General features: G+C 40.3%; 1 protein-coding gene across 1 annotated transcript in view; it reads left to right on the plus strand.

Moving 5' to 3' along the window:
• The first annotated feature begins 587 nt into the window (after positions 1 to 587).
• The window catches only part of LOC140943506 (lysosomal cobalamin transporter ABCD4-like), a 43,878-nt gene continuing 31,280 nt past the window's right edge, over positions 588 to 13,185 (plus strand). Inside the window, exons 1-5 of the mRNA XM_073392598.1 lie at positions 588 to 722; positions 3,337 to 3,453; positions 5,410 to 5,535; positions 7,967 to 8,060; positions 8,966 to 9,017. Of these exons, the coding sequence (XP_073248699.1) occupies positions 646 to 722; positions 3,337 to 3,453; positions 5,410 to 5,535; positions 7,967 to 8,060; positions 8,966 to 9,017 (466 nt within the window). The 5' untranslated portion in view covers positions 588 to 645. The remainder of the gene's footprint in view (positions 723 to 3,336; positions 3,454 to 5,409; positions 5,536 to 7,966; positions 8,061 to 8,965; positions 9,018 to 13,185) is intronic.

A 13,185-nucleotide genomic window follows, 5' to 3' on the forward strand; every position in this document is an offset into this window, starting at 1 on the left:
AAGAAATGCACAAAAAAGCATGATGCACATGCAGAGTTGTTTTTTTCCTCAATAAAACTATTGCTTTTTTTGATGTTCTTGTTGCTGTCGCTGTCGTTGTTGTTCAAGCTCCCTATTAGTCCAGATGATAACCTATACACTGTAGCTCATAGATAGAGCCTCTGGACTAGTATCCTGGGGCCGGTTGCTCGAAGCCTGGTTAGCGCTAACCGTTGGTTAAGAGGTATCAAAATGTATAGGTTTCCATGGTATTTAACGCTGGATAGCACTAACCATGCTTCGAGCAACCCGGGCCAGAAGGTCATATACTAGTTTGGACTCAATGCTTTTTAGGAGTACTCATGCAGATTTTTTCTCTCAAGCTGCCTGCCATCATCTGAAAAATATTTTTCTCAAGAAGTAATCATAGGTTCGGCAAGATTACTGTATTACTTCAGAAATGCATCCTTTGATTTTGGGTTTACTGCTTTAATTATTTTTAATTAATTATTAGGGTGCATTTTTTCATTAACTTTAAGGCCTGTCCCTAAAATTAATGTTATGTGTTGAACAGTTATTTTAATTGCAAAATATTTCTTATAGGGAAAGAGTGCTGTGAAATATGTCTCTAAGACCCTTTATGTCAAGTGGCGAGAATTGTTGACTATGCGTCTACACTCTAGTTATTTTAGAAATTCCGCTTATTACAAGCTGAATGTTCTTCAAGACAGGCTGGATAACATGTGAGTGTGATTATGTAAACGTAAGGGAAACTTAATATGTTGATTTTATCACTCGGGTACAAGCCATCAGGGATTGGGAAGGCAAAATAGACAAATGGGCCCATGGCCCCTGACTTTCAAAAGTCGTGGACCATTTCGTAAAAGTATGGGCCATTGAAGTCATGGGGTGGGCCGGATGATAGGGAATAAAGAAATGATAGGTACAATTCGTAGTGGGAGTACAGTATACTTTGGTTTGAGCCTACTTTTTACATTTCATTTCAGTTAGTGTTTCTCAGTTACAGTAAAATGTGCATGATGTGTAACCCTGGCCACTGTACCTGTCACAGTCCCATGGCTTAAAAAACATTATGTTACTGTAAAAGTCAACTCAAGAACTGAACTGTGGTAACAACTGTTAACAACTGTGGGAAAAACTGTTTACACTGAACTTTTAGTCAGCAAGATTGACTTATTTCAGTGCCGTTCACAAAAAATATAACTTTGATACAGTTTCTGCTAAAACAATAAAATGTCATAATAACTCACTAGTCACACTCCCATTGTCAGAGTGTGAGAGACAGAATGGCTTGCTTTTAGAAGCCTTTACTTTTGTTGATGTCAAATAATGTTTTGCATCCCGAGGTTATGGCATTTTTTTTTGCCATGTTTGAGGCAAATCTTACAGAACATGGCATCTCTTTCGTACACTGGCCATGGCCATAAAGTTAGCCACTTCTGTTGGAACTTCCTGTTTTCGTTTATACTTGCAGTTGCAGGCCTTGAAAGTGTGGAAGTAGTGCTCGTTTCTTCACATTTATCAGTCATATCAGTGTTATCAATTTTGCGACCTGTCTTATCGGAATCGTTGCTAAAAAAACTTGAAAGTCTTCTTTGCCCTTGACCATCATTCTAATTTTGGAACTTTCTTTGGAGGCATTATCATGAAAAGCAAATGAATTCTTATTCATTTTGCGGTGAAAATGACGAAAACAAAAGTGAAGCACATGTCATGGCTCGACAGAACCTCGTTTGTGAGCTAAAAGCTAGGAGAGGTCTGGGGATGAAAATAAACGAACACGAAAGGTTTCCGTTCGAAGAAACAAAGATATTTCATGTTTTAAATTTTTGTATTACAAAATTAATACACAGATCGAAGTGCTCATCACCTATTACACGACCAGGGCACATGCTGGGCCCATTGAGCAGTTTTTAAATGTGACATTTTCTAAATTTTTGCACCATTTGCGCATGGCACAAGGCTTCCCAATCCCTGAGCCATACTTTGACTATTTATTGGATTTGTTTCATGATAGCCTTTGTCGCAGAAGTGATTTAACCTCTGTTTAGTAACATCTGCAAAGTGGTGCTGAGATTCTCTGGGCCCCCAATGGACTCAGGGAATTACCAGAAATGCATTTCAAGTTTCCTTTTATTATGATTGGAAAATTGACAATCGCTTTTTTAACAGGCCAATCATGGCAGGTATTCAAATCCTGGTACACAGGTGGGGACCCAGAAAAAGGATTTCAGCACTGTTTTGTAGACATACTTAACCACAGTTTAGTTTCATCTGTGGAGTGCTCAGGCTATTTCATGGTAGTCCTGAGTCTACTCTGATCCTTGACTGTGCCTCCCTAGTGAAAACTGTAAGTGTATAATTTTTGCTATTATTCAAACATTTCAATACACATCCATTTTCCCAACTTAAACAAATAATTATGTATACTGCAATAATGCGGAGGTACCTGTATTTCCTGAGTGAATGGTAAATTTTATGGTAAATTATTCCATAATTTTCAGCCTTGTAGCCCTTCAATAATACTAGGACATTTCCAAGTTCCAAAAACCCTCACTTTCAAAATGAGGCCAAGTGCACATCCTTTCTTGTGAAAATGAGTTTTATTTGCATGAGAATGAAAAATCATTTCCAAGGCTGAGCATGCACTTAACCTTGTTTTGATACAGAGGCCCGGGGGAACTCGGAAATGGCCTATTTTATCAGTCTCTAGCTTCTGCGTGTCTGTTTTATTAGCCTGCAGTGCAGACATTTTCTTCGGGCGTGTGAATGTTTTTGCTCATGAAAGTGCGGTGTTGAAACTCCATAAGAGAGGAGGAAAAGGGTGCAAGTCAAAGGGAGCGGGGGAGGGGGTGGGGAGAGAGAAGAGAAAATGCCTGCCTATTTTTTTTTTCTCCCCTCCCCCTCCCCCCTTTCTTCTTTCTCAATAGCACCTACACCCCTGTACCTTAAAGGCTGCTATTTCTACTCTCCCCAATGTTCCTCTGTCATTAAATCGAAGATGGCAGCTAAAACAATATGAACATAAACAAGCTTTCGCCCGCCCAAAATACACCTGCAGTGCAGGCTACTGTTTTACGGACTGATTAAATCTGTGCTACAGAGGTGTTGACTGAACTTGGGCATCTTTCCTAATTTTCACTTTCCCTTACAGTGACTTCTTCTTAATGTTGCCATTGCAACCATCATGGAAAATTGCTCTCCTGTATAAACTTATTATATTATTGTTGTTATAAACATATCTGTAGTAAATATTTTAGTAATTATTTTGCCAGCAACATTTTCCTGGTCACTAACTGCTTTCTCCATCATTATAATTTTTTTTTTTACTTTTAGTGATCAGAGAATCACACAGGATGTTCAGAAATTTTGTGACACTTTCCGGAAATGTAGCGTTGTTTTTATCATTTCTCCATTCACTGTTGGATATTATACCTACCAGTGCTATAAAAGGTGACTTGCCTATTTCTTTTTTCTTTAATGTTATAATCTAAAACCTATTTTCACACATCAGTGCACACCTGGCCACCTTATAAGATGGCTGCTGTGTTGAGCCCAGTTTGTGCTTACAGTGTAGTTATCATCCAATGGAATCAATAATGAATGACAAGTGTAATCAATTACAGGTGACTCCCGATAACTTGAACCTTCTAGGGAAATCGAAAAAAGTTTGAGTTATCGAGACTTTGAAGCAAATATACCCAGTAGTAAGAAAAAAAAAACAAATGGATGGGGAGGTATTGCAATATTAATAAACAACATAGTATTCAGGGATGGGCTGCCAGTGAATTTGAACTGGAGTGTCTTGAATGTCTCACACTTCAGTACACAGTTTTATTTCCCTGACATGCGTTTATAACGTGGTTCGAGTTATCGAGGGCAAAATTATAAAGTATAGAAATGATCTTAAGGGAAGCAAAAATTGTTTTTTCAAGTTAGTGGGAGGTTCAAGTTATTGAGGGTTTGAGTTACTGAAGGTAAAATTACAGTAAACTGTGTGAAGGAAACCCAGGCAAAATTGACATTGGTTAGAGTTAGTGGGAGGTTTGAGTTACAAAGGGTTTGAGTTATCAAGAGTCAACTGTATATCTCTCAAAAGGTTTCACAGTTTTTTACAGTTTTGTATATCTCTCGATATTAATCAATGCCATTATTGACCCGTCAATAACTGTTTTCGAAAATCAATGACCAATCAAAGAACATTATTAAAATGTAATTATCTGTCGTTTGTTGTTTCCCAATTTTATTCTAAGCACTGCAAGAAACATGACAACCCAACATTTCTCAAACTGAAAGGTTATCCAAAAAATCATTTCAAATGCATGCCCATCGACTGTTAAAATTACAATTTGTGCCTTTGGAACATTGTGTAGTGTGAACATGTTTTGGCGCTAGTGTGAATGCAGCTGTAGGGTGCATGATCTGGATCAGGATGAGTGATCCAAGATCACTTGGATCATGGTACTGACACTATAAAATAAACCAATGAATTCGTTTGATTTGCCATGATCCAGGTGATCTCAATCACTGAACCTGATCTGGATTATCCCAGTGGAACATACCTTTAGAAAACAGTTTGAGTTTTAATAGCGGGGGTTTTGAGTTAATGCCCAGTCGATTGCAAAATTCAATTTGCTATATAATTTGATTTATATAAATTGATAGTTACTGATTTTTCAGCTCTTCAGTGTATAGTGCAGTGCAAATTGAACTTATTTCATCAAAAACGGTAACATGATTAGGCATTTGTTGTGATAAAATGTGAACTGTTTGTTGCACCAATTAAAATCAAATTGATGCAGTGTTGACTAGTGTTAGATTTAGTGTTTTTACCGATTAAACAAAAAGAAGATCTAATGGGATGGCATCCGAGTGGAGTTTTAGGATCCAGACTTTGAGTTATTGGGGTAAATTAAGTGAATTTTTGATCAGGCGAAGTAAAATATAAATCAAGTTTTCGGTGAATTCGATTTTCCAAGTTAAAGTTAACCAAGTAAAAATGACTGAAAGGTGGGGCAAAATCTAAGGGAAGTTTGAGTTAGCGAGGAGTTCGAGTTATTCTTGTTTGAGTTATCTGGGTTTTACTATAGATGGATTTCTGATCTTGATTTTCTGGATTGTTTTGATTGACCACACTGTGGTAGAGGCAGGACTAACGATAGAGTGAAAGTCAATATTAACCAAATTTTAACAAATTAAAAATATTATACTATTGTAAAGAGATGCTGAATGACAGTTGTTTCCCCTCTAAGCTTTAGCCAAATATATTTGTCTGTTAATAAAAGTTACTGTAAAATTAATGTTGATATATATACCGGTATTTTGCCTTTTCTTTGCTGCCTGGTAAAACCACAGACACAGATTTGCTTAGCTTGTGTACTTTAAATACCCTGTTTTGTTCTCAAATAGTGCTGGCTATCTTGGACCACTTCTCATTTATGCCTATTTCTTTGTTGGAACAATTATTAACAAGTTGATAATGACACCAATTGTTTCCCTGGTTGTCAAGCAAGAAAAACTGGAAGGCGACTTCAGGTATTCAGAAAATATGATTCTATTGCAAGTAAAATAGAAAGATAAAAATGTAAAATAAGTTGATAATAGAAGTAATGTCCATTACCTAGTTTTACTAGGGTGTGTCACCACCCTGATTGCATTATCCAGTTTAGGGTTTGTCACTGCTACCCTCATTACATGCACTCTATGGGGTGAGTTGCTACCACCCTCATTGTACTCCAGGGTGCACCCAACAATCTTTAGTCCCACTTACTGCCAGAGATTGTGGCATCAACCAGACCCAGATCACATTGCATCCCATCAAACCCTTTAACTATGAAGCATTTGGGGTTACAGGCTGGAAGTAATGTCTGATCCAGTCTGATTTAGTTTTTGTCAGTGGCTCTGCAGTAGCTTTTATGGATGTTACACAAGATTATTTTGTGACCAGAGTTCTTTTTACTTCGGCGGAGTGCGAAGTAAAGGATTCGCGACGCTCAGGAACGTATCAAAGTTGCCATTTTTTGACAAGATTGGGCAAGCAAAGTCTGTAGGTTTTCGGTTCTATTCGGCTATTTGACGAAGTGAGAGCCGAATTAGTCCGAGATATCTCGAGATCACTTCGATTTCTTTGATTTATTCTTTAACTTTTTCAAGGAAGAAAGAATTATTATTTGGCTTTCCCGGGGTTTGAACCGACTGACACCTGTGTGACCTGTCAGATCAGAGGAGACTCTAAGTTGAGGGATTAGCCGATTGCGCTACTGCGACCCAAGGTAGTTTGGGAAATGAAAAATAGTCATGAAATGATGCACTGGTTTCGGGACAAGATTGGGCGTGCAAGTTCGTGACTTTTTGGCTTGTTTCAACTATTTCACGAAATGAGACCGGACTACTTCGTGATATCGTGAGATCACTTCGAGTTTAGTCTTTAATTACTCGAGGAATAAATAGAGGATATTTCGTTGCCGCACAGAGACACGAAATTTCTCTTTGAGTGTTGGAAAACATTTCACGAGTGAGCCCTCCTTTCGAACTGTTTTATGATTAATTTTAAGTTACAAAATGCTGCACAAAGACATTTTATCTTTGTTGAGTGTTACATAGTAAAATTGCTTTCATGCGTTGTGTGACTTTCTGGAACGTTCTCTACGTTTTTAGATTAGCCATGAATAATTAATTAGGGCATGTTTACATTTCAGCATGAGTCAGCAGATTTGCATCAGTTACTGAAGTCATAAAATATGTTGAAAAGCTACTACTATTCGCCTGTTTAGTATTTTCTAGAACCTTATGTCAAACGGTATTCAAGTTCCAAGCGAGTTCTTTTGACGAACTAAGTTTTTTCCCACGAGCTGGACTGCTGTGTTTAGTCAAGTGTGACGAAGGTTGATTTTCAGGTTCTGTGTTTACAAGTTCGCGGAAGCCGTAAGATATCTGAAGTTCAAGTGAGAGTTTGTTGTTATTGGTAGAGGCTGTTTAGTTTTACTCAAAGTTCAAGTCAAGTTTGTGTTGGTGGATGCTGTGTTTTAAAGCTCTGTAAAGGCTATGTTCCTTTGGTGTTAAACTTCCTTGTGTTAATCCGACATCCCTGCGTGCTGATAGTCAGTGAATAATTATCCTCAAAACATTCGAACTCATGACTTTGAGTTTTAGCCAATTCCATGCTCAACGTAATTGACTCCTTACCCATGCCTTACATATCTTTAATCAGTACATGAGACTGCTATGCTGTTTTTGAAGCCTGATGTGACTAAGAAAAATAGAGAATTGTTTTTTTTAGAAGGATTTGTATGGAGTCATCAGAGCATAACTGGGCTAATATCTCGGAGACAAATTGTCCCGAAATGCTAGTTTTTGGCAAGTAGGCCTCTTGGATGTTGCTCTTTTCAGAATATCCTGACAAATCCCATAATTTCACAAATTAACACCTTACTCTCACCATATTTGATTTCTTACTATTCCTCCGCATTTACAATTAATTAGTTCCACAACCACGACGCCGAAAAGGTACGCTCCGTAGCGTCTTGTTTTGTAATGTTTGTCTCTGAATATTCTTTTGACTCTACTGCATTGGTGACATGTTCTCAAGGGCCATTCAGATACAAAAGTTTAGTTTAGTATCTGAGGCAGTTAAGGATTATCTGGTGTAAAAAAGTAGGTGCGCAAAGATCCAAGGATGAACTTCACCCTGTTTTTTTTCTCTAATTAGTAGCATATCCCAGGAGTAAACCTTAATGAATACTCCCAGGGAAAGGACGTCTTTACCGTAGGTCCAGTGATTGTTTTTATGCAGGACTCTTGCACCTTGTTGAATGTCCCAGACGTTTTTCTTGGTATTACATGTTAAGTGAGCCAAATGCTTATATTAGAATACAAGTCAAGTAAAAGAGATTCGTGGCTTAAGGACTCTTAGAGTAAGGTAGCTTACAACAAGTTCTTTAATTACATGTAACTTCTTTTTTAACAGGTTTAAGCACATGCATATCAGGTCAAATGCAGAGTCAATTGCATTTTATAGGTCTTTTTTATTGGAGAAAAGAAAAACTAATTCACGATTAAAGGTATGTTTACAAAGTTAGTATGTACTTCCTGTTTGCCGCTACATGTAACTTTAAACATTAACTATGTTTTGTACTAGTATATTAGTATATTGTATTCTGGTCTCAAGTCCAGCAAGTTGCCTGGAATTTCTGTTGCGATCTTGCTGTTGGAAGTTAAATAATCTATCACCATCATGGAAATGGTCAGAGTGATTTTGTGAACGTACATTACATGTAAAAAGCCAACTAAATACATGTGACTATAGGAGATTTTAAGGAATTTCCTAGTCTGGGGCCTGTGTCTTGAAAGGCCTGAAAACTTTTCAGGCCGACGAAAAATTTTAAAATCCACTCCTGTTGAATAGAAGCACAGTTCCTGGCACACAAACAGGTCAAAATTTTTTGCTTGGTTTCCTGATAGTTTCTTGTATGAAATCTTTTCAAAATTATTGAAACTTTGATCTTTGGTCTTTGATCTTAAATGCAAACACAACTGAGCAAGATGAACTAAGATGACAAGAATCGTAAAATAAGTTTGTATATTTTGTAACATTTTATTTGTAATAACCTCAATACATCTTCCTGTGTCATTTATACAGATTTATCTTCCTTTTCCTTTCCTCTCCTCAAATACTTTATGTTTTCCTCCGCCTGCCTTGATTAGCCAAGCTATTTGTGAGAAGTGGATATTCGCGTGTACATGTTTGTTTTAATTTAATGTAATTCAATTTAATTAATAACTTATGAAGATCAATCAATTTCAACTTAACCTAAAACAGCTCTTTGGGTGTGAAAGTAAACAGGACTGTTTAATTCCAAGAAACAGGTCCCTGGACCCTACATAATAAACCTCTTGCCACCTCTTGTTTTGGGCAACTCACATTCTCCACTTTTTGTTAAACATTCTTATCTTCTTTCCTTTTTAGGAGCTTCTTCAAACACAGCAACAAATTGTCAACTTTGAAAGTATTCTTTTCTGTAAGTATTTTTTTAACCCTTTCACTGCTTTCTAGAACAAGTTTTTTTGACATGATTTGCCACCCACCCCAATGAAAACAACTAATTTATAATAGCCCTTTTCTTTCCCCCTTTCCTTCCAATGGCAAAAAGTGAATATCCTTTGTCTCTCTCTCCAAAAAGTACTATTGTCCCCATTTTCACTGTTGTCAAGTCCTGTTGTCACTGTTGTGGCTGTTAACACTGTTGTCACTGTTGTAACTGTTGTCATTGTTATCGCTGTTGACACTGTTGTTTCTGTTAACACTGTTGTCACTGTTGTCGCTGTTGTCACTATTGTCGCTATTATCACTTGTCGCTATTATCAATGTTGACAATGTTGACATTATTGTGACACTGTCGTTGCTGTTGTCACTGTTGTTGCTGTCGTCACTGTTCTCACTGTTGTTGCTGTTGTCGCTGTTGTCACTGTTGTTGCTGTTGACACCGTTGTCACTGTTGTTGCTGTTGTCACAGTTGTCTCTATTCTCACTGTTGTCACTGTTGACAAAGTTCTCGATGTTGTCGCTGTTGTAGCTGTGGTCTCTGTTGTTGCTGTTGTCACTGTTGTTGCTGTTGTTGCTGTTGTCACTGTTGTCACTGTCGTCACTGTTGTCACTATCATCGCTGTTGACACTGTTGTCACTGTTGTTGCTGTTGTCACAGTTGTCTCTAATTCTCACTGTTGTCACTGTTGACATAGTTCTCGCTCTTTTCGCTGTTGTCGCTGTTGTAGCTGTGGTCTCTGTTGTTGCTGTTGTCACAGTTGTCGCTGTTGTCACTGTTGTCGCTGTTGACACTGTTGTCACTGTTCTTGCTGTTGTCACAGTTGTCTCTATTCCCACTGTTGTCACTGTTGACAATGTTGTCACGGCTGACAAACTTCTCGCTGTTGTTGCTGTTTTCACTGTTTTCACTGTTGTAGCTGTGGTCTCTGTTGTCACTATCATCAATGTTGTCACTGTTCTCACCGTTGTTGCTGTTGACACTGTGGTTGCTGTTCGCACTGTTGTCGCTGTTGTTACTGTTGTTGGTGTTGTCGCTGTTTTGTCACTTGTCGCTGTTGTCACTGTGGTCACTGTTGACACTGCTGTCAATGTTGTCACTGTTGAAACTGTTGTCATTGTTGTCCCTTTTGTCGCTGTTGTCCTTCTTGTCGCGGTTGACACTGTTGCCACTGTTGTCACTGTTGTCACATTTGTCAATGTTGACACCGTTGACGCTGTTGTCCCTGTTGTCCCTGTTGTCGCTGTTGTCACCGTTGTCACTGTTGTCGCCGTTGTCACTGTTGTCGCCGTTGTCACTGTTGTCGCCGTTGTCACTGTTGTCACCGTTGTCACTGTTGTCAACATTGTCACCGTTGTCACTGTTGTCACTGTTGTCACCATTGACGCTGTTCTCACTGTTGTCCCTATTGTCACCATTGTCACTCCTGTCACCGTCCTCACTGTTGTCACTGTTGTCACCATTGACGCTGTTGTCACTGTTCTCACCGTTGTCACTGTTGTCACCGTTGACGCTGTTGTCGCTGTTGTCGCTGTTGTCACCGTTGTCACTGTTGTCACCGTTGTCACTGTTGTCACTGTTGTCACCGTTTTCACTGTTGTCACTGTTGTCACCATTGACGCTGTCACTGTTCTAACCGTTGTCACTGTTGTCACCGTTGACGCTGTTGTCGCTGTTGTCACCGTTGTCACTGTTGTCACTGTTGTCACCCTTGTCACTGTTGTCAGCGTTGTCATTATTGTCACTGCTGTCACCATTGTCACTGTTGTCACCCTTGTCACTGTTGTCAGCGTTGTCACTGTTGTCACTGCTCTCACCAATGTCACTGTTGTCACTGGTGTCACCGTTGTCACTGTTCACACCATTGTCACCATTGTCACCGTTATCGCTGTTGTCACTGTTGTCACAGTTGTCAACGTTGTCACCATTGTCACTCTTGTCACCGTTGACGCTGTTGTCGCTGTTGTCACCGTTGTAACTGTTGTCACTGTTGTCACCCTCGTCACTGTTGTCAGCGTTGTCACTGTTGTCACTGCTGTCACCATTGTCACTGTTGTCACTGTTGTCACTGTTGTCTCTGTTGTCACCATTGACGCTGTTGTCACTGCTCTCACCATTGTCACTGTTGTCACCGTTGACGCTGTTGTCGCTGTTGTCACCGTTGTCACTGTTGTCACTGTTGTCACCCTTGTCACTGTTGTCAGCGTTGTCACTGTTGTCACTGCTGTCACCATTGTCACTGTTCTCACTGTTGTCACCGTTGTCACTGTTGTCACTGTTGTCACCGTTGTCACAGTTGTCACCGTTGTCACCGTTGTCACTGCTGTCACTGTTGTCACTGTTGTCACCATTGTCACTGTTGTCACTGTTGTCACTGTTGTCACCCTTGTCACTGTTGTCACCGTTGACGCTGTTGTCGCTGTTGTCACCGTTGTCACCATTGTCACCCTTGTCACTGTTGTCACCGTTGTCACCGTTGTCACTGTTGTCACCGTTGTCACTGCTGTCACCATTGTCACCGTTGACGCTGTTGTCGCTGTTGTCACCATTGTTAATGTTGTCACCCTTGTCACTGTTGTCACCGTTGTCACCGTTGTCACTGATGTCACTGTTGTCACCATTGACGCTTTTGTCACTGTTCTCACTGTTGACACTGTTATCACTGTTGTCCCTGGTGTCACCGTTGTCACTGTTGTCACTGTTGTCACTGTTGTCACCATTGACGCTGTTGTCGCTGTTGTCACTGTTGTTGCTGTTGTCACCGTTGTTACCGTTGTCAGCGTTGTCACTGTTGTCACCATTGACGCTGTTTTCACTGTTCTCACTGTTGTCACTGTTGTCACCGTTGACGCTGTTGTCGCTGTTGTCACCGTAGTCACTGTTGTCACCATTGTCACTGTTGTCACCATTGACACTGTTGTCACTGTTCTCACCGTTGTCACCGTTGACGCTGTTCTCACTGTTGTCCCTGTTGTCACCGTTGTCACTGTTGTCACCATTGTCACTGTTGACACTGTTGTCACCATTGACGCTGTTGTCACTGTTGTCACTGTTGTCACTGTTGTCACCGTTGACGCTGTTGTCGCTAGTGTCACTGTTGTCGCTGTTGTCACCGTTGTCACTGTTGTCACCGTTGTCACTGTTTTCACTGTTGTCACCATTGACGTTGTTGTGACTGTTCTTATACTTGTCACTGTTGTCAATGTGACGCTGTTGTCGCTGCTGTAAGCGTTGTCACTGTTGTCACCGTTGTCACTGTTGTCAGCGTTGTAACTGTTGTCACTGCTGTCACCATTGTCACTATTGTCACCGTTGTCACTGTTGTCACCGTTGTCACTGTTGTCAATGTTGTCACCATTGACGCTGTTGTCACTGTTCTCACCGTTGTCACTGTTGTCACCATTAACGCTGTTGTCACTGTTGTCACCGTTGTCACTGTTGTCACTGTTGTCACCCTTGTCACTGTTGTCAGCGTTGTCACTGTTGTCACTGCTGTCACCATTGTCAGTGTTGTCACTGTTTTCACTGTTGTCACTGTTGTCACCATTGACGCTGTTGTCACTTTTCTGACTGTTGTCACTGTTGTCACCGTTGACGCTCTTGTCGCTGTTGTCACCGTTGTTAATGTTGTCACCCTTCTCGCTGTTGTCACCGTTGTCACTGTTGTCACTGTTGTCACTTTTTTCACCATTGACACTGTTCTCACTGTTCTCACCATTGACACTGTTGTCGCTGTTGTCGCCGTTGTCACTGTTGTCACTGTTGTCACTGTTGTCACCCTTGTCACTGTTGTCAGCGTTGTCACTGTTGTCAGCGTTGTCACTGTTGTCACTGCTCTCACCAATGTCACTGTTGTCACTGGTGTCACCGTTGTCACTGTTCTGTGTTCTCCATGTGTTTTCACTGTTGTGAATGTTCTTATCCTTGTCACTGTTGTCAATGTGACGCTGTTGTCGCTGTTGTCAGCGTTGTCACTGTTGTCACCGTTGTCACTGTTGTCAGCGTTGTCACTGTTGTCACTGCTGTCACTGTCACCATTGTCACTATTGTCACCGTTGTCACTGTTCTCACCGTTGTCACTGTTGTCAATGTTGTCACCATTGACGCTGTTGTCACTGTTCTCACCGTTGACACTGTTGTCACC

The sequence above is a fragment of the Porites lutea genome, chromosome 7 (genome assembly GCF_958299795.1).
Source record: "Porites lutea chromosome 7, jaPorLute2.1, whole genome shotgun sequence".
NCBI classification, from domain to species: Eukaryota; Metazoa; Cnidaria; class Anthozoa; order Scleractinia; family Poritidae; genus Porites; species Porites lutea.